Source organism: Zingiber officinale, chromosome 2B (assembly GCF_018446385.1).
Source record: "Zingiber officinale cultivar Zhangliang chromosome 2B, Zo_v1.1, whole genome shotgun sequence".
NCBI lineage: Eukaryota > Viridiplantae > Streptophyta > Magnoliopsida > Zingiberales > Zingiberaceae > Zingiber > Zingiber officinale.
The window spans coordinates 145551094-145578871 of NC_055989.1; the positions used below are offsets into that span (position 1 = coordinate 145551094).

Genomic DNA, 27778 nt, shown 5'->3' on the forward strand with positions numbered 1-27778 from the left:
TAAATTATAGTTTAAGACAAATGACCAAAGGACCGCCTAGGATGGGCAGACTATTTGACACCGAGCATTATTTTGATTGATTTTACGCCGTTTTAAAAATTTTGAACCTCATTTCAAACCCAACGAATGGCGGTAATTACACATAAGGTTGTAGCACACTTAGAGGGTGTTTGGCTAAACTTATTAAAAACAGCTTATAAACTCGTACAGCTTATAAGTTGTTTTAGGAGCTTATAAGTTGTTAGGTCTTATTTTAAAAATAAGCTGTTAAAGTGTTTGGGTGAACTTATTACAATCAACTTAAAGATATTGATGTGTTTGGTATTATAAGATTTTTTTATTAATAAAATTATCAAAAAGGGTATAATACTATTAATAGAGGGTTTTGGGCATTTTATTAATAGAAGGTTTTGAGCGAATTTTTGCACCAGGGGAGAGAAAATTGGAAAGAGACGTTGGTGGAGAAGATGGCACAGCGCTGGAAGAGAAGTCGGTGGATATATAAAGATATTAAGTTTATAAAAATTTATAGAGGATAAGATGAGAATTTATGAAATTATATAAGGATATTTTAGAGAAGAAATTATTAAAATAAGATATTTTTTTAAAAAATAAAGTCTTCCATACTTTTTTAAAAATAACTTATATAGAGAGCTTATAAGCTCAGCCAAATACCCTTAATCGAGTCACATTAATAAAGTGTTCGATTTGATCCAGGAAAATTTCCCATCAATATAAATTTAAAAAAGCTAGTAGAGATACATAAAAAATTTATATTGACCATCAAAATAAATTCCAGAGTACTTGCGAATTTATCTTGATGGGAAAAATTTAAGGTCGTTCTTTTTTATTTCCAAAAAATTATCAAATAACAACGTTATTCACTGATTCTTCAAATAACAGTTATTTTTTTCTTTAAACAAAAATTTATACTTTTTATGGACCCAAAGAAAAAAAAATCACTATCTATATTATTTTCCATGAAACCAAGGAACCAATATTATGCTAGTGTCCAATATCAGAAAATATTACACCACCACCAATTTTGTTGTAGCAACTTGGTGTATCAAAAAGGTTAAAACTCATCGTAACAAATTACTACAAGCGCTAGAAAGAGGGCTAACCAGGGCGAATTGGTCATCGTTTATGCCTCTTGTTCTTTTTATGTTTCTTCTCGATTGAACGCTTCTTACCACCTTTCTTATGTGACTTGTGCTTAGCGACTTTCTTTAATGGTTTCTTCTTCACAGCCAAGCCAGGGCTCTTTTCTGCTTTTCTAGTCGCAAACGGTATAATGTCCGTTGGCTTCAAGTCATCATCATCATCGTTGTCGTCATGGGAAATAGAACTTGTAGTAACTGTAATGGTTGTGGTGCGGTCTTCATACATCTTTGTCTCTTCGGACACAATAACATTAGCACAGCGACCCAATGTATCGATCAAGGAATGAAAATATAGCATTGACCGTGATGTCGAAGGAGACTAGAAAGTACCTGAAGCAGATGCTATCATGTTGTCTTGCTCGGCATGACCATCATTATCGGGCTCAGCAGCAGCAGGAGGTGGATCTTCTGAAGAAAGAACCTTACCGTACAATGCGATTTCTTTTTCTTGTTTCCTCTATAATAACGAAAAGAAGGTAGACAAATGTGAGATTAAAATAGAACAGAGCTTTAGACTCTTGCCTAGGTTATAGGTGAAGTAACCAGCACATATGTTAAAAGAATATTCATAAATCATTTACCAAGATTCAAAATATCCAACTAAATATATTGAGACTAAGTCACAGTGCATATGTGAAATAGTTGACAAACCAATTTCCGAGTCCGGATCCTCTTCAACCTCTCCTTTTCTTGCAACTGTTTTTGTGCTTCTTTTCTTCTTTTCACCTTTCTTTTGTGAAAGCCAGTAACATATTCCCTGTCACAGAAATGCTTGTTGAGTGTGCCATAAAAAGAATATGATTATCTATCAAAATCCCATGTCTACGATAGTCAATTTGGTAGTAGATCATAGGTAAATATACTAACTATACTACAAAAAAACCATATTGCATAAATAGAACAATGGCGACATAAATGGGAAATAGGAGCATATTTTACTTGGATGAAAATCCTAATGTTTTTCATACGATATCAATCGATTCTCACTGTGAGCTTCAGTAAGATGCCATTGCGCACAGAATAAAATTATTAATTTAGGAAAATCAGAATAAATCGGCTGTCTACGTCTGAATGATAGAAGTCATTTGTGGTTTCTACTGTTGTATTCAGTGAAAAATTAAACCTGAAAGATGCGACCCAATCAAAACAAGACGAAAAACTGAAACAATGTACCCAAATCAACAACACAAGAAACTCCTTTGATATGAAAATAGAAAGATCTTGGGCTAGCAGATGAGGTCACCTGAGTTCTTTGGCATCGAAACTGACAGACAGAGCTTTGTTCTTGAGAGCTCTCTTCTTGATATGCCTTGGCACAGATACCACGGGTAGTTGCCCCACCATGACTCCCTCATCAAACTCCTCATCTGATTCACCTGCCATTATCTATCGCAGAACCCTTCTGTTTTTCACAACACAAACACAACAATCTTTTTTAACACTAATGTTTGGAAGAAGCATTTACTAACTATAAATTATAATTTCTAATAGTTAGAGTGTTGGGAGTCCAGCTCGAAATTGCAATGCTCCATGTATCTTCACTCGCAAACATGTCATAAATAGTTAGAAATTCATATATTCTTCAAATCAGAAAATGCATTTATCACCAAGAAACAAATATATCATGTAATTATAGAATATTTTATCCAAATCATGCTCAAAGTTTAAATTGATCAGATCAACCTAATTTAACAAATAGACAAAGGAAAAGCATGGGTATTCATAGCTTAACTGTACTTATGATTTCAAAGTGTAGTTCTTGTAATAGTGGCAATGTCAAAATTAGACAAAAATATAATAGAATTGTCACACCAAATTGATTGGTAGCATGTATTTTGTGAAGCATTGATGATTAAGAATAATTTGTTCAAAAACTAGAATGTAAAATTGGCCCCTTCATAAACGAAGGTGATCCAGAGGTGGTTAGTTTGCAAGAACAATATAATTTGCAGGGAAGAATCACACTAATCACAGCAGTTTCTCAAGCATTCCTTATAGCATGCAAGCATGCATGTTGCCTATAAATATCAACTCAGAGATGTACAAATGCTTTACTTGGGGAGATTTGGGATTGCACTCGATTAAAGGGAAGTAACTAACTAAACTTGTAGAAATGGTGGATTGGGTATATGGTGAACAGAGTGATTCAACATGTGTACATGTGTATCCTTGGAAAATTCTGTAGTTCTATTTAATGAAATAACCAGATTATGCGGGCCTAGATATTGAACAATATTTCCAGTATAACTCAATGGAGCTCTCAGCTTTGGCGTGTCATACTTGCCAAGCGTTTGTTTTTTTTTTTGGTTACAAGAAAGATTGGCAACAGAATAACAATCAGGAAGGAACAATAATTGAATAATAAAGCCATACACGAACAATCATAATGCAAATTGACTATAGAGTGTGGAACCTGTAAATGTATCTGGAGATCTCTGTGTCCAACAAATTCATAGATACATAACTAGCATAATGCTATAGAGGCACATACTCAAACTATAGTCAGACTCATTGTGCATCTACATTATCCTTCTAGCATGTCAGACCTAATAGAAATATTAAATTCAGTGTGCATTAACCAATGTAGTAAAGTAATCATGAGTTATACAGATTGGGAACAAACTAATAACAGTCATCATATTTGTCATTACCTATTTACACATCAGAACAAGATCCACACTGAATTACTCTAATTTCAAGCATATAGTGGAGTCCCTGTTATAATCAAAACAACTTTTGTATTGTTTATCTAACTTAAATATAGTGTTTTTCAGCTCCGGTTTTCATAGTGTTATTTTATGACACATTATTTGGTAATTAGGTATTATAACAGGGTTCTAAAAATTATCCATGTAAATTTTATTCTTTTTGTGAGAATACAACCACTCTACTAATGTGCCATACCACTTCTAACTATTGAAGGACCCAATCCAACATGTGTGGACAAATTGAGAATCAAGTCTAGATTTGAAAAAAAATAAAAAAAATACAACTATTCCAGCAATTTAGTATTTGATTGTAATCTACCACTTATCGTTTATAATATTTCTAGTGAAATTGATCATTTGCTCACCCAACCTTGAAGCTTCCTACAAGTTCCCTTGGTTATGGCTTAGTGCTAACTGGCCTTCCTCTCAGCCACGACTCACATTCCTAGCTAATGATTCTTTGAAATCTACACACTGCTTCTACTCAGAAGGACCCTTTGTTTCCCTCCTTGCACAGGTCATTCACTCATCACCAACAGCAATGCATGACTTGAATCTTAATGGAAATAAACTATCTACAATTCGTAAGACATCATACAAAAAAATGCTGCAGTAAGTACCTTATCAAATTTGAAAAAGATTACTTTTATTTTATGACATGGTAAAGTAGCAACAAAAAGTAACGCAGCCAATGGATCTCCATCATACAGTAATACCATCATACAACGAACAGTTTGAATCTGCACAGCATCTTACCCATGATCCAAAATCCAGAAAAAACAAAGGACACGAACAAGCTACATCTGAACAGCTTATTAGCAAAGAGAGAAATTACAGAAAAGATAGAGAGTGCCGAGCAACACAGAAGTATGATTCCTTCTAAGAAAAAACATGAAACTGTTGCGATTGTAGATAATTCCATCTACTGAAGCGATACCGTCCGCGCCGATCTATTTCGTACGGTATCGAACGAGACAAAGCGAATCTCGGACGGTATCATTCCGGGATGAATCGAGATTCGATCCGTCGGCGAGTCGGAACGGAAGGAGATGACATAGAAATCGAAGAAGTAGAGATTTCTAACCTGATCAGAAGCAGATGCGACAGCAAGAAAAATCGGCGGAGGAAGGTGATAAATCGGCGGCCAAGGGGGGCCGATCGCAAAGGAGGGCGGCGGGCGTGGCACGAGCAAGCGTGCGGAATAGGGTTGAGGGGGGATATCGGAGAAGTTTTCATTTAACTCCTATAGGTTTAACTTAATTTTCAAAATTGTTGAAGTACACCTCAATATTTTCAGAACCTCTCGTTTCACCCCTAATTTAATTAGAGCGAAATAATGGCTAAATATATTTAGTTTTCGAGCTTACAAACCATCGAGGTTACAAATAGGCCTCAAACTCGTGGCCAGATGGTTGTGAGCTCACTAGGAGTGTGCAAGTTTGTCATTGAGCCCGTGGCAGCTGCTAAAATTAATTCGCGAATGGAAGATGAAAATTAATTCGCGAATGGAACATCGTCATCATCAACTCCAGCAACTCCAGCAAACAACACAGGAAGATGAAAATGGTGAGGACGGTGGTCCTAAGAACACCCTTTGCACCATCACAGTCACTCCACTGTGCATTCTTAAATGAAACAGTTGAAGATAACAACACTATTCTCATGTATGATAGCAAGACATGCCACCAAACACATTCAAATTTTCTCGCACATATCCTCGATTTCTATCTTTATTTGTATATCCTCTCACATATATAAATTTATCTGAGAAATAGTAACAAAGATTATTATTGCTAATATTAATACATCAACAAAGTACTTAATTTGATATCAGGTGATGTTCTCGACATGGTGATTGATAAGGAAGACAATTTGAAAATGCTAAATCTAGATTGCAAGTGTTGCTTCCATTTTCAACACTTGCAAAGTTAGAAACCTGGTGATGTTAATATATATATATATATATGTTTTGCAAAATCATATTTTCTTATTCTTCAGGGCTAAAACTCACCTGGCCTAAGCAAGTCTTCGAATCAATGTGTGACAATAAAAATAGAGTTTTTTATATTCTAATGTGTAAAAAATTATATATTTTTAGCTCTATGAAGTTAAAAATCACAGGCAATCCTAACAGTTTTTTTTTTCAAATTTTTTCTCTAAGCTAATTTTAAAATTATATATATCTGTGTGTGTTTCGACGAAAAAATGGCAAAATGATAAAATTGTATGATGGGTAAATTAGAAGGGGCAAAATACAAAATACAAAATACAAAATTATGTTATATTCCCTTAGGCAAAGTAAAATTATATTATCGTTTTGTTGACTTCAATTTTTTTAATTAAATTTAGAGGGGGGGAAATCATCGAATTTTTTTTTATCAATTTAACTCACAGATTTACATTCCCGAATTAATTATGCGCGCATGAACATGAACATGAACATGAACACGAACGGAATAAGCGGGTTGCCCAGCGCCGTCCCCGGTCAGGTTACCGCACTGGCGGAAGGTTCTCCGTTGCCTTGGTCGGTGGTCACCGTGGCGGAGGAGTTGGCGGAGGGAGGTTTAGAAATGGGGATGGCGAGGACGGTGGGGGCGTCGTCTCCTGGCATGATGACGAGGAAACGCTCCTCGAGGACGGCGGGCCCACCGGCGCGCTTCTGGTGGTCGGTGGAGGGGCCTTCTGCGCCGTCGTCGGCGTCGCTGGAGTCGAGATAGCTGGAGTCGAGGTAGCTGGAGAGCTTCCAGTAGGAGCAGGCGAGGATGAGGAGCGCGAGGGCGATGAGCCCGAGCATGGCGGCGAGCCCGCCGAAGAGATACGGCACCGGCGAGTGCCACGCCGACTGGGATCCGCCGCCGGCAGTAGCGGCGGAGGAGGATGGAGGAGAGGAGAGAAGCGAGGCGCCGTCACCGTCGGCGGTGAAACCTGCGGGGGCCCGCATGCTGTCGTGCGTGCGAGAGGGCAGCCAGCGGGTGAGAGAGAACGAGAGGAGTGGTTAGTATTTATAAAAGCCTATAGAGGTGCTAATGGGTTTGGTAATATGCGGAGTTAGGGATGATAATGTACTCTTATGGCAAAAGGTAATGCGTATACCTCATATTCATTCCAAGGCATTTGTAAGAGAAATAAAACAACATATGATAAAAATATCATACCCTCATAAGTCTATTTGCCATTGAATGAGAGTGATTTGGGTAATGACCTAACATCATTAAATGTTATGGTTAAAACAAATGTTAATGAAGACACTTTATTGTGAAGACTTCAATTTACTTATTTATTGGATAAATATGAAGACTTGGAGTCAAGTTTTTGATATTATAATTAATAGCCCTTTTGTAGACTTGGAAAAACAAAGAGGAAAAGTTTGGAACAATAAGAGCTTAATTATGCATTAAAAAGTGATTCACTTTGTATTAAAATTAACCTTCATACCAAGCAAGGAATTCGATTCAAGTAACCTTTGGGCCACTTGTCCTCCATGCTAAGCAATGCTTGTATAGGAGCTGAGAGTTTCGCAATGTTTAGTTTGTCTTACGACAATATTGTATTGTAAGTTTGTTAATGCTCCATCTAAATGGTATCGTATTTTAGATAAAAGTAGATCGATTTTTAGATTATTGGATCGTGTCTAATATCATATCATCAATAGCTACCTGCGACATGGATGATGGCCGATCTACATCAACCGGCATGGACCCAATTGTCTGATCCCACCACTTTAATGGTTGCCTGCCACCCAGGTTGAGGGACCTAGTTTCAAATGCCAACCCTAAGCAAAGAGACAACAGGGAACAATAAATGGGAAGAAAAAACGAAGAATGAATAAAGACCACAATTTTTTAAATATCCAACATTTTGAAAGTTTCATTTTTCTTTTTAAATAAATGACTTAAAAATAATTATTGAAATTATTTATTTTAACAATGACATAACATGATAAAATGAGATAAGTTAAGAGTTCCCCCTTAAAATACCTCTCCAAGTTCGAGCACATACAAAGAGACAGCAAGATGGATAAAACTTAGCGCAAAATTGGTACATCTGATGCCACTACTTGGTGTTTTGCAATCTGTGGACAAAACTTTGAGGGTTTTGATACTCACCAGCACTGAATGGTGGGGTGGTTCTGTGCTCCTTGACATGGAATGCAATTGTTCTGCTGATGTGGATGATGTTAACATGTCAAACCCTAAAAAAAGTTGGAGTTGGAGCAGAAAAAACATTGATGAGTAAGAAAATTGTTCAGACAAACCATAACCTGGTTTCAGTAGTCGACTGATAGATCAATTGGTCGAACTGCATGCCGGCCCAGACATAGATTGGGTTGAGTCCATTACTAATCTCAATCTAAGTCAACTCATAAGGTAATGAAAAACAACATAATTTAAAACATGGAGATTAGATTTCAAAGGAAAACAACCACTAAGAACATGAGTAGAAGGATGATGACAAATGGCACGAGAGATTAAGCAACAAATGGCAGAAGAAAGGAGACACTGCAACAAGAGGAACAACAATAAACAATCGGCTAATGGCTGTAAACCTCGAGAAAACTTGAGAAAAGGAAAAGCTTCAATGGTGAAAGATTTGGTTAAACTTTCGAAATAAGGACTCAACTTTTGACTATCTGTGTCTAATCTCTTAATTTCCCATACAAGTAGTCCTCCATGCTTCGATCCCTTGACTCGTATTATCCTCTGAAGTCCAGCTTTAACGACTTTACGGAAATTACTGTACCAAGTTGGTTTGTTGGTCTGATGACATAATATTCAACCAATCCACCTGTCCAACCACTAAACTAATGATCTGAAAAACTCATCCAATTAAAAAACTGTTTTGATTTCCGTAATTATGACAGCAACAACAGGAAATAACAATAAACAGTAGGTTAATGGCTGTCAACCTCAAGAAAGGAGAAAAAAAACAGCCTTAATGATGAAGGATTTGGTTACACTTGCAATTAGGGTTCCACTTTGACTGATAGTGGATAAGATCAGTTGTTTTCAGAGTAGTTTCGACACCATACCAAAAGGAAAGCATCCTAAGCTCATGTTTAGACATTAGCAAAGTTACAAAGTACTGACAAAGATGGTCATAAAAGCATCATAATAACTTAGACTTAGACATCTTGACAAAATCTTAACGCATTAATGGGTCAGAACTCTATCATCTAAGATAGTCATGACAATTGACATCGGCACATATCTAATCTTAGACACAGTAAAGTATTGAACAAAAAACAATCTATGTGATAAATTGTGGATCAATTAAATATAAGTAGGTCATGATGACAATTTATATTTGAGCAAACATAATCCAAGTGAAGTGTTGAAAAGCACTAGTCCCCCATAATATCAACTACAGGTGATTCTAGACTATGAGTTGAACTTCAAGTCTTGATGGAGATATTAATAATACAATTTGCTCCCACGCTTTATAAGTTTTTTTTTTGCATCAGTAGTTGAGCTAACAAGTCATTCTCTCATCAATGAAGAAGTTAGGGTTGATAATCGGCTAGACATCATTGTCAGAGGTCCTTGGAGAAGATGTGACCGTCTCCTAATGGTATAATAGCCATCAACTTAGCTACTTCAACAAAGCCATGTTCATCAAGCAAAGCAAGCACTAAACAGCTGCAGAAAAGGGGCAATTCAAAACCTGGTGCAATCTCGCTTCCATCTTAAAAGAGTATGAGAATACATTTTGATGCTTTTGCAATGTTCTTGAAGAAAATACATATCATCATACAGAGTGGCTAAAATCAGGAACAAGTAGCAAGTTTACCAACCCTCTCAGACAACAGCTACTGCAATGAGGTAAAAGAGGAATTGAAGGTTCAATACACTCATTTCCCCCTGAAAATGAAATGGACAAGTCAGGACCACAGGATATGTCATATTAATGGCATTGTATTAAATTATACCCTTTATATTGCTTTTATCAAATCATGATAAGATATTTGTTTATTAAACAAATCATGCCTCAACTATTTTTTTTCTCAGATTATATTTTAATTTTCAAATTCATTTCAAAGTACAAATGAAAGTTGAATCAATTTACAGAGTGACTTTACAACAAGAACTATATATATATGATTTCCTTCCAACTCAAAATGGTAAGGAGTTTCTTACAGTTTAATTTACGCAAAACTAAAGGTTTGAGCAACTTACATGGTAAAAAATTATACTTGTTCGGTGAAATTTTAAACTATGGAAAATTAAGGTGATAAACTCCAAGATAACCAAATTTAGATTGAAAGGCTCAAATATCTGTCAATTGTCTGAAAATCATGCAACAAGTTAATCTGCAACTCAGTGTGGGTCATTTTATATTTTATTACACCATTTAAATTTATGTTCGAATCAAGTTGCAGATTCCGAATCTCAAATTTACACAAAACAAAAGTGTTGAGTATGAGGGAGCTTATTGACCATTACTCAAATATATAATATTTTTACTACAATTCATGTGAATCAGCTTGCATTTGGAATTTGAAGGAAATTTGAAATTTAAAGATAATAAGGAAAAAATTAATAGCTAGAGTGTCATTGGGTGAAAACAATTGTCGAGGCATCGTTTGGTAAAAAAGGAAAAAAAAAATACATGAATTGATAATATGCTCTATTAACAAACAAAAGATGGACACCACTTACGTATTCATCATCAAAGTTATGTTGTCTCCTTTGAGCAAAATCCTCCCTACAATGCAAGGACAGATTTCAGGATGATCATAGGATGAGGAAAAAAAACATGAAAAATAATGCATAAATAAGTGACTTGCCCAATGTCTTTTTGATGTTCTTTTTGACGTTGACTTCCTCAGCATCTTCGAGAACCAGGTTCATATACTCATCAAAACCCTACGAAGTGAGAATGTATTTTAGCACCTTCACATATATTAAATAAATTACTTATGGTGCATTATTTGATTTATAAGAATGACTATTCTATTTTCCATGAAATCTCATAGAATAAATATTCATATTTAGTTACTAAAATGAACTTAATTTTTATAAAATTTTGATTATTCATAAAGAATAGTATTCCTCACACCATTGTAGGAATAAATATTTCATAACTCTTCCATTCTTCAGATAATACTTATATTCTATTCAACTCTTCAAAATATATATATGATAAGGGTGAGACAATCAGGTTTGGTGATCGAGTACATGAGTTGAGCTTGAGCTAGACGGGTCATTAAGGCAAATTAGACTGATTGAGTCAATTGGACTAGATGATACCATCAATCTGTTCGAATCGTTCAAGCTGAGTAGGGTGAGTCGGTCAAGCTGAGTAGGCCTAGTGAGTCATATCTCATATGAGACAGCTAGGCTAAGTGAGCTAGTAGAGCCAATTGAGTCGTGCAATGCATCGAGCACGTCAATCATGTCAAGTGAGACAAGCAGATATAGGTGGTTGAGCAAGTAAGACAGCTGTTTAGACGGAGCAATTGAAACCATTGGGTTGATTGGGCTAGTCGAGCAGGCTGATCGAGCATGACAAAATTGAGTCAAATGAGTCCATCAAGACGAGAGGCATTTAGATCAAATTAGCTAGTTTGCTCAAACGAACAAGCCAGGCTGGGTAAGTATAATTGCGTAGGTAAACCCATCGAGGACAAACTATTTAGACGGAGCAATTGAACCCATTGGGTTGATTGGGCTAGTCGAGCCGGCTGATCGAGCATGACTGACTGAGTCAAATGAGTCCATCAAGATGAGAGAGATGTTTAGGCAAAATGAGCTAGTTTACTCGAATGCACAATCCAGGCAAGGTAGATTGGTAGCATCAAGCTACTTCCCTACTCTTTCCTTCTCTACTCTCTTTTGCTTCTTGATTTTTCTAAAAGATATTCCTATATGAATTTATCTTCGTAAGAAAAGGATTTTGGTATTTATTGATCCATCATCTTTAATTCAGGGCAAACATAAATAGAAACCCTTAGCTTTTGAATAATGATTATGTTCTCATAAATTTCAATGTGAAAGTACTTCATGAATCCAAGTCCAACTCATGAGAACAGAAACTTCTGAACCAAAGCTTCAACCAGTAAGTTTTATCCATGCCTCCACGTCTCCCAAAGGAAAAAATCTAGACGTGACTTCATTACCATTTAATACTGGCTATTAGCTAAATATAATGCAAATAAATGATACAATTTCAAAATATATATATATATATAGCTTAAAATGTTTAAACCTATTTAAATTTGCAGCCTTAAGCACTAACATTCAAGGTATTGGTTAATTAACTGTGCACAAAAACAAATTCCATAATTACTGCTAAGATTTAAAAGCAGCATTTCATTAACTCTCATACCTAAAATGTTTATTTACCTACTTTGTGCCTGTGCCAGACACCCACACTCTGATACCAGCACTTTGAGTCAATGCCCATACCCCCTCTTGCCTAGTGTATACTTCTTAAGAAATATCCCTGTTGGACACTTGGGTTCACACTAATGTTCGATACTCCTAGCGAGTATAAATAACTCTGTATTGTTTGATAGGAAAGCATGAATATTCAAATCTTAATAATTAAAAGCTATAAGTAGTTAACTAACACATTCTTCAATCAACATATGACTAGTAAAGCAGAGATATCAAAGCATATAAAGCAAATACTCTAACTACTTCATAAAATATGACCTTTTGGTTGGTGAATCAATCTACTTGGCCAATTAATAATGGTTTTGGGTGGGAAGCTTAGTAATGTTGTTGTTATACTCAGATGTTTCATGGGAATGCCACTTCCATAAATTCATGGCCACTAGCAAGGCAGATCCTAAGTCAAGTGCCACTATGATGCCATCACCGAAAATAGAAGAGTGGAACGGTAACATATAGGGAGTAAAGCCTAACTTTAGTGCTTCAGTACATCCTTCTCCTTCATTGATCGGTAGAGAAACAATCAAATCTCCATTACCGTGACTTCTTCCAAGATTCAACCCCAACCAAATTTTATCTTTGTCATCAATTGACATTTTAAAAGATATTCTTTTGACGTATTAATGAAAGTTAGAAGTATGAAGTAACATCGGGCTAATACGGTAATAGCTCTCACTAAGTTTGCAAACAGAGCAATGAAACGAAAGTGAGAATAAAGCCCTAAACCTTGCGACAGAAGAAAACGGATATATCATACGTACAATTATACGCCCTTCAATCCTCAAGTCCTTCTGTTCAAAGAGCCAGATCTGAATGCGAGCTTTCTGAAGCAATTCCACAACACAGAAAAAATATAAAATATAAAATATAAAATATAAAATATAAAAACACGTTTACCAAAAATATGTTAAACGAAACAAAACATAAACTAAAGCAGCGACAAGAATCAAAGCGTACACTTTGAAGAAACCGAAATATGAGATTCTGTCGCAGTTCCATCAGATCCCCCATAACCAAAAAGGCAAAAAAAAATATTGTGAGACGTGCGAAGACTAAAAATAGCTCACAGCTATGCTTGCTCAGCTAGGAGTGGAGGAAAGAAGAGGAGAGGAGAACTCACGATAGGTTGGGTCATGATCCGCTGGACCTTCGTGGACGCCATGGCTAACGCTTCTCTGCTTCCTCCGCGATTTGATCCAACGACGACAACTAAAACCCTAGAAGCCGGGAAGAAGAATATATAGATTCGAGCATTGAGTTTTAGAGACGGCTGTTTCGCAGAAAGCACCCTTAGTTTTACATAATATAATAAATACATATTGAAGTTTCGGAAAACTTCGTTTCGCCCCCTAACATCTTACTTTCATATCATCACAATGCTTTAAATTTACCATCTCCGTATTGACCCTGAGTCGGATTGACAAGAACGCTGAGAACGAACGTATTCACTTTTGCCACCACGATGGTTTAAATTTAATAATGAAATAATATTATAATATAATATAATATTGATTATTATTTGGTTAAATAATTTAACTAAGATAATTTGATAGAAATTTTAAATTCAAAAACATTCTAAAGGTCTTAAAATTGAAAATATTTTTTAAACAAGGCAAAAATTTTATTAATAGTCAAGAGCCTATGACTCATTAGAATCAGTTCGGATCCTTTATCCCTAAATTTTTTTGTCCCTATATTTCCTTACCGATCGGACAGACCAGATTACATCTCAAGAATATCTTGCACATCATGAGGATACTGCACACATCTTAAAGATGCCATGATGTCTTAAGATGTAATCTGGTCCGTCCGATCGGCAAAGGACACGAGGACAGAAAAATTTGGGGACAGAAGATTTAATCTACATTAGAACAAGAGTCGTGCTTGTATAACCCTTACAATCGTAGCCAAGTTAGTAAGAAATGTTGGGGGTTGGTGGGAGCCAATGAACCCTCACCTGTTAACAGATGGGGACCTTTGCCCTCCATCAATCCTCTTGTCCCGGTCCAAGAGCGGACCAGGATAAGAGGACCAGAGGATCCGGTCCATAGAGATCCCTTGGTCCAGAATCCCTAACCACTCTTGGATCCCTGCTTATTCATTGGCGGAGTGGGTTGTACCCCACTTGTTAATTAGGTAGGGTCCAACTCACGCCACTAATGTGCTTGTAGGGTCTCCCTGGTCCAACTGAGCTCATAAATTTATATCACATAGTGATGTTTGTGTAGGACTAGACATAATATATAGTGATGTTAGCCGAGAGGAACTAAGATGAGGAAAGAAAACAAAAAAAGAAAAGAAAAAGAATTCTCCATAATTTTCACATGATACAAACAATTAAAGCAAACCAAAGAGTTAACACTGCAATAATTTTATCATTCGATCGAGTAGGATGCTCACAGACATTAACTTTTGCTTTACTAATCAGCTAACATTTTAGATATCATCCTACCCAATCTAAAATTTTCCCAACAGGCATCAAATTGATCTAACAAATAATTGAAGACCACTCCGAGAGGAAAAAACTCGCTGTTTACATTGATAACGCAATCGAGAGCGGCAGAGAAGAGCATTCGAAAATATACACACATCACTTGTTGAATTGTGGCTTATGAGCCACCCTGGTTGCCTAAAATCCAAGAGAAGCATGATGCAAGGCGCCGTCATGCCATCGGTGGTGTGATGTCCCTTATAAGAAGCAAATATGGTGTTGTAGTCAATAAAGCTTCGATACAATAGATCAAAAATTAATTTCAGATGATTCGAACAGAAAGTAGAGGTCTTTCTAAGGAGGAAAAAAAAAACGACAACTCACACAAATCTCCACAGTACTTAACAATTAGCATGTCTACTTACCTGAATCAGTGAATAGAAGGTTCACTCTCCATTTATAATAAGTGAGTGATGAGGAACTCTTTCTATCTCCACAAATGATGAATACTCGGTGTCCATCGGCTGTTTCCATGGCTCCCCATCCATTTGCATATATGCATCTTTCCACTCCCCGCCTCGAATCTCCACTCGTATTGCTGAAGCCTAATTACACAACATTACATAGGAACCCTTCAGAAAGCAGGGCTAAATTATTTCTAACACTTTGTATCGACATAGCAGATCATAAACACTTTAGCCTACTGTATTTGGACAGTGTTCTTGTTTTTGTGAACAGATAAACGAAGTAAAGCATTTGGACAGTGATCCATTTGTATGCATGAAACCGTTTTCATCGGGGAATATAAACTAGTTGGACGAGTTGCCCAGGTGGGATCCTCTGGACCGCGACCCCTGGTCCACTCCTGGACCAGAGTTCGCTCATAGGTGGGGTTCCATGGTAGTCCAGATCCTCTGGACCACAAGAGGTCGTTTATAGGTAGGATTTCATGGATCCCACCTGTATAGCAGGTGGGGTCCATAGAACCCCACCTATGAGTGAGCTGGTCCATCCTCTGGACCACATTTTGTGGTCCAGAGGATCCGTGCTCGTTTCATGGACCCCATTTGTATAACAAGTGGGGTCCATGGAACCCCCACCTATGAATGAACTGGTCCAGCCTCTAGACCAGAAAGTGCGGTCCAAAGGATCTGCGCTCCGAGTTACCTTGGTACAAGGTTTGACTTGTTGGAATTGTAAGATGAACCAATTTTTGGAATTTCTTTGAATGGAAATGCTTCACATAAGATTTGAGACTATGAAAAGGTTCTGTCAATATAATTCAACATGGAAAGAAAGCAATCAAATTATCATGTCTCCGATTTTGGTCATTTTTATCTCATTGTCTTTCTTAATCGTTATTGTACCCATTTAGCTCTCCTCTCCTAACGCCTTCCACTCATTTCTCCTAGATCTCTCCTCTACACCGCTTTACCTTTCTCGCTTTATATGCTACTCAGACTTGGGCACGAGTATTCAACATGGGTTTGGATCCAAGTGTGTGGCATGGCTATTTTTTAAAAGATCAATAGAAATATCGAATGATCAACACAAAATGTCAATGTGTGGGTGTCGTCGGTATCTAATGTAAGGAACAATAGATGAAAAGTTCAAGTAGCAGAGCTCTCTTTTTCATATTTCACTACTTTCTACACTGCCTGTCTTCTTTTCTTCTGATCTTGCATCTCTCTCTCTCTCTCTCTCTCTCTCCCCTTCTCACTTCTCACTTTACTGATTTGGTGGCATATTTCAGTAGAATGATAGAGGATGGAGTTCAATTTTTGGTACAATTTGAAGCAGAAGGCTAATGGCTATTATTGTTCGATTGCCTACTTCACTAAAAATATAGGCAACAAGACTGATATCCGAATTATAACAAAATGCTGATTGATACCTGTGCAATGTGTTTTGCCGATATAATTTCAACCATAACAAGTGAAGCATGCCACCCTTGCTTAAAGCCAAAGATCTCGAGCAGGCCGTCGTCCATCTGGGCTTCAACAAAGCCTCTCTAGGAAAAAAATGCAGAAGCTGCAATGCATTATTTGATGTGACAATGCAGGAAACTTAAAATGAATTAGTATCATCAAAAAACTCACAGTAATATAAAAAACAAATTGATATCTTCCTAGTCTAAAAGCTATGATCGTATGGAAAACAAAACTACATCATAAATACAAGAACACATGACTCCTGATTTTTCAGCTTAGCTTCAAGGGGAATATTGGTTCAAAAAAAAAATCATTTTTTTCACTTTCCAGAATTTCAAACTGTATAAAATCACAGGGAGAAACATAAATAGTTTGACTTTTGTTGGGTTTCTATAATACCTTATTTTTTTTATGGCAAGGTTGTCTATGTTGGTAAGGAAAGGAGCATCCAGTGAAAGTTAGCAAATTGTGTAATGAAATGGGCAGCAGAATTGCCTAGAGATTCCATAACCTACTGAACTTTGTTTTACATTTAAGCATGCTATGAAAATCTAGAAGATCTAATGATTTTGTGTTATAAGATTGAACCCATTGATGACTATCTAATCTCATGAAAAAGATTTAAAACAAATGACGGTCATTCTAAGAGGCCAGAAATGGTCTACTTACCTTTTCCATATATCCTGGTTTCAGATTACCCCAAGGATTCCTTCCACTTGCATAATTGTGAAGATTTAGCACCACGATTGCCCGGACACTGCATCGATAACTAATTCTGAATAGACTTAAATTAGGAAGATAAAGAACGACATTCCGAAACATAAAAATCTTCTGGTAAACATATATGAAATAGATCCATATGCAAATAAGAAACAATAGTACAAATATAATTATAAGGTTGACTTCAGTTGAAAAATAAACAGAGAATCCAAAACACACAAATTGTCTTTCATGCATTTATGGAATAAATATTCGAATATCCAATTAAGAAACCATATCACTGGTAGACAGAAAATAAGGCTAATTTCTTTTTGATTGATACAATTCTATATTTTCCCAATATCAACACTAAAGTTTACTTCAACTAAGTTTATCCCTTATAGTTTATAAACTATTCATTTTACCCTATATAAGTAATCTTATTAAATTCTGTGATATTTTGAGCATCTTTACTAGATAGCAAAACATATAAACTAAAATATTTTGCAAAAAGGAAAATTGAAGGTGTACTACTTTTATTATTATTTTCATCAATCCTAGTGGTAATACAATATATATTTATTTAAGAGATCATCAACAGAAAAAATATTGTTATTAGCACTTTGGGATGATTGCAGAAAATAGAGAACAATTTCTTTTTAGGTGGGAGTAAAAATTGATATAGGAAATGACTAAACTGCAAAAACGTATATAAATAACAACATACTTGAAGTAACATAGAATTATATTAAATGATTAATATTTAATATAAGTGTGGTACTTGCCTTGATGGAACAGGAATCTGTTCCCATTCTAAGCAATTTACCTTTTTAATTGATAAGCGAAGAATGTGTTTGAGTCCCCTGCACAATTTTAAATATTATTCAAACCAAAAAAAAAAGAAGGCATACTTTCAGCTCAGAATTATGCTACACAATAAAGAATGCATAGGAAAAGTATACAGTGGCATTAAGGAGTCTCACAATGGCAAATGAACCTGGCACATATCCAATAAAGCACAAGTTTGAAACATTAAGGGTGCATTTGGTTTGCACGTTTTTCATTTTCATTTTTTGAAAAACGCACATTTCTGAAAAATGGTGTTTAGTTTGTATTTTCCATGTCTGTTTTCTAAAAAAATAATAACATTTTCTGGAAAAATAGAGAATGATGAAAAGTCATTTTCTATTTTTTAGAAAACGCGCGTTTTCCAGAAAATGAAAATGGAACATGCATAAACCAAACACACCCTAAGATATTTAGTTTCAAAAATGTTGTAGCAAATTAGTGAGACATATAGCCATTATACACATGTCTATTTAAAGGTTCCCTATGTTTCAATCACTCAGATATTTTTTTTCTGAATTGAAAAGGAAAATACCGGTACAACGGATAATAGTAAACAATAGATATTTAATACATAATTACATACTTAATATTTCTGTTTCTAAATAAGAATTTTATTTAATTTCCCAATCAGATTAAGGAGAGATACTGCATCTAGTATTCAGCCATAAATATCTCCAATCCGATGATTTACAAAGAAAAAATATGAAAGTATTGAGAGCAATCAGCAATATATCATCACAAGCATGTACAGCCGTACAGGTCTAAAAGAGGGGTGAAACAAAGCTAGTCCATTTTTTTCACTCAATGTTTTTACCTGAGAATTTTAGATGGCTGTGGTTGCCCAACATTCAAAAACGATAAAAAAAAGAATAGCAACTTCTCACTCAAAAGGATAAACATGCTTTTAGTGCATTTGCATTGTTTATTCTGCCAAAAGTTATGTTCCTTCAAATGCAACATTTGACTTATTTCTTGCAGTTTTTGTTATATAATTCCATGTTCCACTGACCCAAATATGTGTTCCATGCTATTTTAAATCATGTGTCAACTATGTAAAAGCTTGGTCTGGTCTTAGAAATTATAGGGGATAAATATTGGTCTTCGAATCTACTTATGCAAGCTGGAAATATTACTGAGATGTTAATATCCTTACTCAAATTCCAAAGAGTGAAGGGAACCGATCCACTTAGAATATTATTGATCAAGACTATTGCTTCTCTTGAGGTAATTTCATCTGTTTGAGCAGCATGAATTAATTATGCCCATTTGGCTTTTATTTCACATAGTTTTCTCACAGAAGATGCAATCTCAATCCAAATTGTAACAATTCACCAAGCAAAATGATTTGTTTTAGAATAGCATGTATCAAGCTAGTCAGGAAACACAAATATTGACCAATAAGAATCACTGGGAACTGGATTCAATGATTAATTGCAACTAAGTGTTTGGTATTTGATTCCAAGTGATGATCAAGCACCAGTAAGCATCTAGCACGACTGTGAATTAATAAAGTTAAGGATTTACATTGATGCAAAAACGTGATAACGCTCACGCCAAGCCATATAATAAGAAATTCCCTATTAATAGATACTAATACTATATGCACAACAAATTCAGTGGCATTGAATTTTGACTAATAATCCAATGCCAACAAAACAAATTCAGTGGAATTGAGTCAATTCATACCCAAAAAAATTATATAGAGCACGCTTTGTTGAATTGGTATGTACTATTGCCACATAATATAGCAACACAAATTCAGTGGCATTGAGGAAAAGGGTACCAAAAAAAAAAAAGCCTAATAAGGAACTTTATAGAGCACACCTTGTTGGGTTGCTATGTGCTATTGCTACATACCTTAGCTTCAAACTAATGGTAGAGTTAAAACATTATAAATGAGGGTAGAAAAAAAAAACAAACCTTAGACTTGGATCACTGATGCAAGGTGTAAAAAACCATCCTTGTTTGCATGTATAACCAGTATAAATCAGCTGTCAAACAAATACCAAAAGGTTGAAAGCTCAATGGTTCATGTGTAGCAAGTCAAAAACTTTATCAGGTAGGCCTTCCCATTAGATTGAAAATCTAACAGGATAAAAGAACAAAATTTCAAAGGCAATCTTGGTGCAAAAGTAATAACTGCACCTTATTTGTTAATGGTCCTTGTGCAAGATATGGTTTTTCATCACGCAGATGATGGAAACTATATGCAACTTGAGCATCCATTCCTAAACATGAGAACAAAAGTGCCTTCTCAGAAAGTTGAGATCTAATACCCAAATAAAGAAAACATCAAACAGAGCAATGACTAATAGTGAACCAACATTGAACCTGTACATATACACCCTAACTTGTTCATTTCAATTACGAGAATTGCACATGCATGTGCATGTATGTATGCTTATAAAGAAGAGGCAGTTCCTTTGTCTCAGAAAAAAAAAATAACATTACTCATTCAAAATATTAACATAGCAGAAACTCATCCAAACATACAAAAAATGTTACATAAATTTATGCAGACACATTTTTACAACATTGTATATTGGTATAGCAGGACTATTCTCAATATCATACCTGCATCAACGAAAAGAAAAGTGGAATTAGGGGGGTGTTTGGTTCTTTCCTAGGAATAGGAATCGGAATGAGAATCATTGTATTGTGGAATGGGAATGGGTATGAGCATGGATATCACTCTTAAAAGAAATGTTTGGTTAGTTACATATTTTCTATCGGAATAAATCAAAATTTCCTTTTTTACCTTTAAAGAAAAATAAGAGAAAAAATTAGATGTGAGAGAAAGATGAATGTGAGAGAAAAATATGATGAAAGAGAATGATGAGAGAGAAAATATGATGAGAGAGAAAGTGTGATGAGAAAGAATGAAGAGAGAGAAAGTGTGATGAGAGAAAATGAGAAAAGAGAGTCTGATAGGAGAGAGCATGATGAGAGAAGATGAGAGAGAAAAAATATGATGTGAGAGAAAGTATGATGGGAGAGGATGAAGAGAGAGAAAATGTAATGAGAAAAAATGAGGAGAGAGAGTGTGACGAGAGAAAGTATGGTGTGAGAGAAAGTATGATGAGAGAGAAAGTGTGATGGGAGAGATTGAGGAGAGAGAAAGTATGATGAGGGAGAAAGTATAATGAGAGAGAAAGTGTGTTGAGGAAAAAAAAGGAGGGAGTGTGACAAGAGAGATTGAGGAGAGAGAAAGTGTGATGAGAGCGAAAGTGTGATGAGAAAAAAAAGAGAAAAGAGAGTGTGATGGGAGAGATTGAGGAGAGAGAAAGTATGATGAGAAAAAAAAGGAAGAGAGTGCGATGGAAGAGATTGAGGAGAGAGAAAGTGTAATGAGAAAAAAGAGGAAAGAGAGTGTGATAGGAGAGAGAAAGTGTGTGATAAAATGATGAGAGAGAAAATATGATGAAAGAGAACAAGGAGAGAGAAGTGATATGAAAGAAAAAATAAATAAATATATTTTGATATTTGATATTAAGGGAGAAAATTTTAGTTTTAGGTCAAGGGTATTTTTGGAATAATGGAATATTTTGATTGATGAAAATAGGGTAATGGCTCATTGAAGGGGAGGTACATGGGAATGAGTTATTACCCAATTTCAAGGATTCATTCCCTTATTTGTATTCCTATTCCTATAATCCAAACATTAACAATGACAATCAATGATTCTCATTCCCATTCCCCACTCCTATTCCCCTAAACTAAACGCCCCCTAGTTTTTCAACTACCTTCACAGTAAAATTTCTTCACATTTTCCAATATTGCAAGTTCCTTTGGCTACTCATTAAAGTCCTTTCCAATTCCATTTCTAGGTCTGACTACTGACAAGCTTCACAACAAAGAGTGGCACAGCTCATCCATCATGGGGGGAAGCACTCGATGCAAGCCTGAATTTTATTCTTCATGAGCAAGCTGACAATTAATGGAGCTCTTCAGCAGTCCCAACTTTATATACCGAATCATCTTGCCGCCCGAGCAGGTCATTTACAAAGTGGATGATAACTGACAATTATCTAGAGCAACAAGGGAACACTTTTGATCTCCAATGTAAGGTTGTACATCTATAGTTTGTCTCTGCAAGGACTTGAGGATGTGGATCTTGAAGCACAGTACCTCGCAAAGCTAGAAGAAGAGGATGCTCTCCCTACCTTGCAATTTGGTTGGGTTTTGCTATATATTACTGTATGATTGTATGTAGGCTCCAAAATAATTCTACTCCATGAATAATCATTCATGTCTACAATTATTTGACCATGGTGTTCACTCCTGTAGATCATTGCAGCTTTTGGCAAAAAGTAGTGACTACTTGATAGTAGTTAGTGGCATACACCTTCTAATACATCTGTGTCTAGAACTTAACCCCCTCTCTAAGGTCAATAAATTGGTATGGAACACTTTTGTGGAAGGGATGTACAAGGTTCACTTGAGCATGCTGCATGGCCCATGTATTCGAGGACGTCCAAGTTTCCAAGTACAAGTACCAATAGTTACAAGTCAAAGGATGGATCATTAAGCATATCAGACTCAAAAAATGGCGTCTATGAGATAACTAAACCAAATTATGGAGTACATTTGTGTTCACAGAAATGCGTGGATCATTTGTGCACGCATGGAGGCCTTTGACCATCTCCCTAATCCTACCCAAATTTAAATGCGTGGACTGAAACAATTTCATCAGGACCGCTCCAACTCACTGTCAAGGGCGCCTTCATATCCAAATACATGAGTTTTCTTTGCATGGAAAGACAAAAGGATTTTTTGGAAGATCTTAATTCTTCACATTATTCATAGGCCTGCCTGTATAGACCATTGATGAATATTTACACCAGTAGCCTCCAATCCTAGTGTGATGTTCCAAATGATGTTGCTTTCTTGGTATCGTAATATATGTGTTATAGTAGGGAAATTATTAGTGTTAGATTACCCAAGCATGCTCTTTATCTATGTTTATTATTTACAATTAAGTCTCAAACATTTTTACAGTGATACATAAATGATATAAACCCGGCAGTGCTCTAGGATAAATTCAAATTTTAAATTATAAGAAATACACAGATGTTCCTCTATGTGTTTGCATGGAGTGAAGAAGTCATACCTATGCTAAAATAATTGTAGAAGATTCCATCAAAGCAAGAAACCCTTTCAGGTAGGAGACCTTCAATATACCCATCCTATTTGAATCAAAAGCAATAAATTCAGTAACAAAGGAACTAAAAAACATGTAGTAAGAATGACATGACTGCTAATGCTGGCCACCATTTCAGATTGATAATGAATGGTGAAGTACCATGGAATGCTGTAAATTGGACAGGGAATTCACCAGCTTGGAAAAATAAGTTTCATTGTCACATGTGATGAAGGGCAAAGCTTAATTTATATGAACAGTTATCAAATTCCCCAGTAGAAACACATGATACATTAAGGAAAATAGATAGGAAACAGTTTCTTTATCATACTGAAACATCAGAAGCACTAGAACCAAAGAAATTCCATTCCACTCATCGTCATCAATCAAAAAGTGATCTGTGTGTTCAAATATAAGCACATCACTATGCAGTAGACTATTAGCTACCCACCAAATTTATAAAAATTAAACCATTGTAATAGATGGCTTTATCACTAGGAAAGCTAGTGGCCCATCAAAACAAATCTTCAGGCTTTTCAAACCCTAATGAAACAGCCTGCTACAACCATTCTTTTTCATACTTTAATTATATAATTGTATAAGAAGTTATGAGAAGCATGTTGAACTACTCTTTTAGCTCTTCTAGGAGATACTCTCCTATAAAGCATATGATCTTGTAAAGCTTACTCTTCATCAAAATTTAAAAGCTACAAGCTACACACAATGCAATTTTACGAATAAGAAAAGAAGATAATTCAGTAAAAAGGAAACCAGTAGAATGCTACACTTACCTGCATAAATGTACTTTCACCTAGATGTCTGAGACAGTGTGGCAATTCTATCAAATCTCCAACAGGAACCGAGACAACAATGTGCCAGCTGCATTTAGATAATTAAGATTTTGGCATGCATCAATACAAGTGATACTAATAATTTGGATGACTTGAAATCTAGAACATGGAAAAGGCAGTAAGAAAGTTTAGTTAAAACTTAAAAGGATTAGTATTTTGTAAGGAAAATTCCACTTGCTAAAATTAACGCAAATTTAGACAAACTATAGGTGCTAATAAGCGTTAAAAAAAATAGTTTACTGCAATTTCTTTTGCAGAAATCTTGCATCATTTTAAAGATGACAAGAAAATGTATTTCAAACTCATTTGTTGAGGGTATGAAATATAGCATACTAGAAAAGGCATGTTAAAGGTGGGGATTCGGACAGGCCCAACTTGGCCTAGTTTAGGCAATGTATGACAATGCTTGATAGGGGCAAAGTCATATCATGTTGGGCCTAGTCTGATGCACAAGTTAGGTTGGATGATGGTGGCTTGACTCGGGTAAGGCACGGACCACGCATGGATCGTACCATGCTCAACATAGACCCAGACTAGGCATGACACATGCGTCGAGCCCAACCTAAAATTTTTAAAATATAACAATTAAAAAATCAAATATATATAAATAAATTCTAAAACCAGAAATATTTTTAAAATCTTTTGAATTTTTAATATTTCTCTATTTTTTATTTTTACTTTTTTACTTTTATATATTTTTTATTTTATCCGGACCCAAATTAGTCTGAACATGGTCAACTGAGTTTAGTCATAGTTTAATGTAGTCATGAGTTGTGCCCTACACAACCCTTAAGTGCTCGTGTTGTATAAGATAAGGTTTAAAATTTTGAGTTATGCTGAAGTTTCGATTTAAGACCGAAATGATACAATTTCGGTATTGCATAGTGTCATGCCGATATGATTTCATTACTTTTTTAACTGTATTAAAGTTTAAAAAATATATAAATAATTGATTGTTATAGATGCTAATTATTGAATTATATTTGAAATTTAAATATTGAATTCAAGCTTTGATATTAACTCATGAAATGTTTGATGCTTATTGAGTAAAAATCAATTTAGAATTAGTTGAAGTCAACTAAGTAGACATAGAACATTTCACTAGGTTGCCATGGGTAGACTATTAAATCTGCATTTTCAATAAATTGCACAGGGAACCACCTTCACAAGCATTTGCTATTGCCATGTTTGTCAAGTGAACTAATTGGTGAAAAAAGAAACATATTTCAAATAAGATTGTTTCTCTTGTAATAAACTTATAATATCCTTTTAGAGATTTTTTTTCTCCAAGGTACACAAATTATGACCTATGGTAAAGAGCTTTAGTTTAGAGTTTCACATAATTATAAGGAGTATCATAAATTCAAAATAACTACTAGTTCAAATTTCCAAAAAATAATGATGCCATATGTTTCCCACTTAAATAGTTTACCTATCCAGACGGCAAATTGGACCAGTAATTGCCTTGTATAATGACCTTTTCACAGTCGACCTCCATGTGACAGGAAATGAACCTCCCTGTGCACATATGTTTGACCATATTAGAGTATGGATGTACATGCTGTAAATGTAAGCAAAAAGTTGAACTAGATTCTTACCCAACCAAAGCTCCTAGACAGGTCATTTCCTGTTCCAAGAGGAATGATCCCAGTTGGAGGAATTGGCTGTCTGTTCTCTTCGTAAAGTTGCCCGAGGCTTCCTAACACCCAACCTACTGTACCATCACCTCCTGCAACCTGTTGAGAAGATTCACAGGGTAGTATTATCACTTGTAAATTTCATTGCTAAACCAAGATTTACACCTTCATCTGACTACTGCATGCTTTTCACACAATCATATATCAGATCAAAAAAATGGAACAAAATAATCACGACAAAGATTAGAATGAATGATGATAGAATAGAAAAGTACCTAATGAAGACAAATGATATTACATGAGCTCAATCAGATACAATGTAATATATGACTGCCATAGCAGAAGTTGGTTTGTATTATTTTGGAATTGGTTCCAAACCAGCATACCATGATTCTCAGATTTTCACGAGTAGCCTTTGCACAATCATCACCTAGATCAGCCATCCTCTCCAAGCATGCCAAACCATACTGAACAAAATCTGAAGGCTTTGTAACTGAAAGATCAAATACCTGCATGTTCAGTTAAGTAATTGTTAGAGGGAATGCCCTTGGATTAACCATACAAATATAAACGTCATTGTAATGGAAGCAACTAACAACTGTATGTGACTGTGAATAACAGACATAAGAAAGTATTAAAATGCTGCATGCATGCTATGAAAAGTTGAAGTTAAAAATCTAGATCAAAGAACAATGACAAAAAAAAAAAGTGACTATCCATTAGAAAAGTAAGAAGTATGCAATAAGTGTGAAAAACAAAATATAATCCACTTACATGATAAGAAATCTAGTTTCACAGTAGAGTGTAAAACTGTTGGATGATATAAACCTACTTTCTCTGTTAACCAAACTAATACTGTCATATAAGCACTTTGAAATTTGCATGATATAAAACACAACAAAAAAAACATCAAAGGCAGTACCCTTGTATCCTACTTCAATAGATTGGAAAGCTAAATAGATTGGTTGTCATGCAAGCATTGCTTCTAAATATTTCCCAAAACTCTGCAAAGAGCTTTCTTTTTTATTTTGACGATCTATGTGGTTTTTTTTTCTTTATTACAAGGTTATACTGTGTACATAAGACGTGCTATGTTGTATTAGAACCCAGAACCAGTTAAAATGCAAGCAGGTGCACTAGCCATGTGCGATACAAGAGGCTCATGTGGGACACTACATTCTAGGCAAGAAGTAGAGTTCATGTATCTATTATTGACGAATTAAACCTCTTTGATTGATATCCCTTCCTTGTTTTAGCCAAGATGATACCTTTACAGCGCTCAGAAGGTCAAAATCTATAGAACCATGATATGATGCAGGAATTACCAGACCTGGTCTTCGCCGATCAGGTCCTGCAGCCGGCCTTTGAGAAGAGAGCCATGTCGTCCCCCGCTGCGCGAGTTAATGAAGACCACCAAGGGCGCCTCCGGCGGTTCGTCGTCCACCCATCCAGCCTCCCTCGCCGCAGCCTCCGCTTCCAAACCGGCCCCAATGTCCCTCGACCTGACAGCCTCCGCTATCGCCTCCGCCAGGCGGTCGGGAATCACGACCTTCCGGCGTAGCCCATCCTTGTCGACCTTCATGAGGCCCGCCAAGCCGCACCCCAACAGGGAATAGTCCTTGATCGAGGAAGACCTGGAAGGGGGCGCCGACTTCCGCGGCGGGGTCGAGGACGCACTCTCGCAGTCGGCCATCGAAGGCGTGGAAGAGCAGGTGGTGAGGGAGTCGGCTTCATCCTCTACTAGGTTGAAGGCGAGGTACTCTTCGCCGTCGCTGAGCGTCGTCGTCGGGGCGGTCATGGGGATCGCCTTGGATCGATCGGAGGAGGAGGGATTCAACAAGGTGAGGCGGACATGCTTCCAAAATCGAGTGGATTTCGATCGAGGCATTGATTTCTCTTCTCTGCTCTCCTCTCTTCTCCTTCTTCTTCGACCGCCATCGGCGACGTCCGTATAACTGGGAAGAATTTTCATTCCA

General features: G+C 36.1%; 4 protein-coding genes across 7 annotated transcripts; all 4 read right to left on the reverse strand.

The window, feature by feature from the left end:
• Nucleotides 1-969: 969 nt before the first annotated feature.
• LOC122047665 (ribosomal RNA-processing protein 17-like) lies at nt 970-5107 on the reverse strand. The gene is made up of 5 exons (XM_042609089.1): nt 4956-5107; nt 2407-2565; nt 1815-1920; nt 1494-1620; nt 970-1397 (listed from the first exon to the last, which is right to left on the reverse strand). Exons 2-5 carry the CDS (start codon nt 2544-2546, stop codon nt 1138-1140), a joined length of 633 nt encoding a protein of 210 aa, XP_042465023.1. The 5' UTR covers nt 2547-2565; nt 4956-5107; the 3' UTR covers nt 970-1137.
• A 1075-nt stretch (nt 5108-6182) lies between these two features.
• LOC122047666 (protein GLUTAMINE DUMPER 3-like) lies at nt 6183-9389 on the reverse strand. 3 transcript variants are annotated; one of them, XM_042609090.1, is made up of 4 exons: nt 8133-9389; nt 7978-8030; nt 7528-7643; nt 6183-6813 (listed from the first exon to the last, which is right to left on the reverse strand). In XM_042609090.1, exon 4 carries the CDS (start codon nt 6810-6812, stop codon nt 6357-6359), a length of 456 nt encoding a protein of 151 aa, XP_042465024.1. In that variant the 5' UTR covers nt 6813; nt 7528-7643; nt 7978-8030; nt 8133-9389; the 3' UTR covers nt 6183-6356. The 3 variants fall into 3 exon arrangements, with proteins under 3 accessions (XP_042465024.1, XP_042465027.1, XP_042465025.1); XM_042609093.1 differs by having other exon boundaries at nt 7978-8033; XM_042609091.1 differs by having other exon boundaries at nt 7978-9389.
• A 135-nt stretch (nt 9390-9524) lies between these two features.
• LOC122047667 (probable small nuclear ribonucleoprotein E) lies at nt 9525-13509 on the reverse strand. The gene is made up of 6 exons (XM_042609094.1): nt 13385-13509; nt 13222-13248; nt 13026-13088; nt 10656-10734; nt 10528-10573; nt 9525-9729 (listed from the first exon to the last, which is right to left on the reverse strand). Exons 1-6 carry the CDS (start codon nt 13424-13426, stop codon nt 9720-9722), a joined length of 267 nt encoding a protein of 88 aa, XP_042465028.1. The 5' UTR covers nt 13427-13509; the 3' UTR covers nt 9525-9719.
• Nucleotides 13510-14600: 1091 nt separating this feature from the next.
• On the reverse strand, nt 14601-27746 carry LOC122047668 (diacylglycerol kinase 4-like). Of its 2 annotated transcripts, none has more exons than XM_042609095.1 (13): nt 27133-27746; nt 26189-26311; nt 25764-25901; nt 25598-25683; nt 24106-24193; nt 23285-23360; nt 20320-20402; nt 20095-20165; nt 18111-18188; nt 17296-17383; nt 16590-16706; nt 15121-15300; nt 14601-14952 (listed from the first exon to the last, which is right to left on the reverse strand). In XM_042609095.1, exons 1-12 carry the CDS (start codon nt 27688-27690, stop codon nt 15142-15144), a joined length of 1665 nt encoding a protein of 554 aa, XP_042465029.1. In that variant the 5' UTR covers nt 27691-27746; the 3' UTR covers nt 14601-14952; nt 15121-15141. The 2 variants fall into 2 exon arrangements, 1 of the variants encoding a protein (XP_042465029.1); XR_006130630.1 differs by having other exon boundaries at nt 14602-14952; nt 16590-16726.
• Nucleotides 27747-27778: the final 32 nt, after the last annotated feature.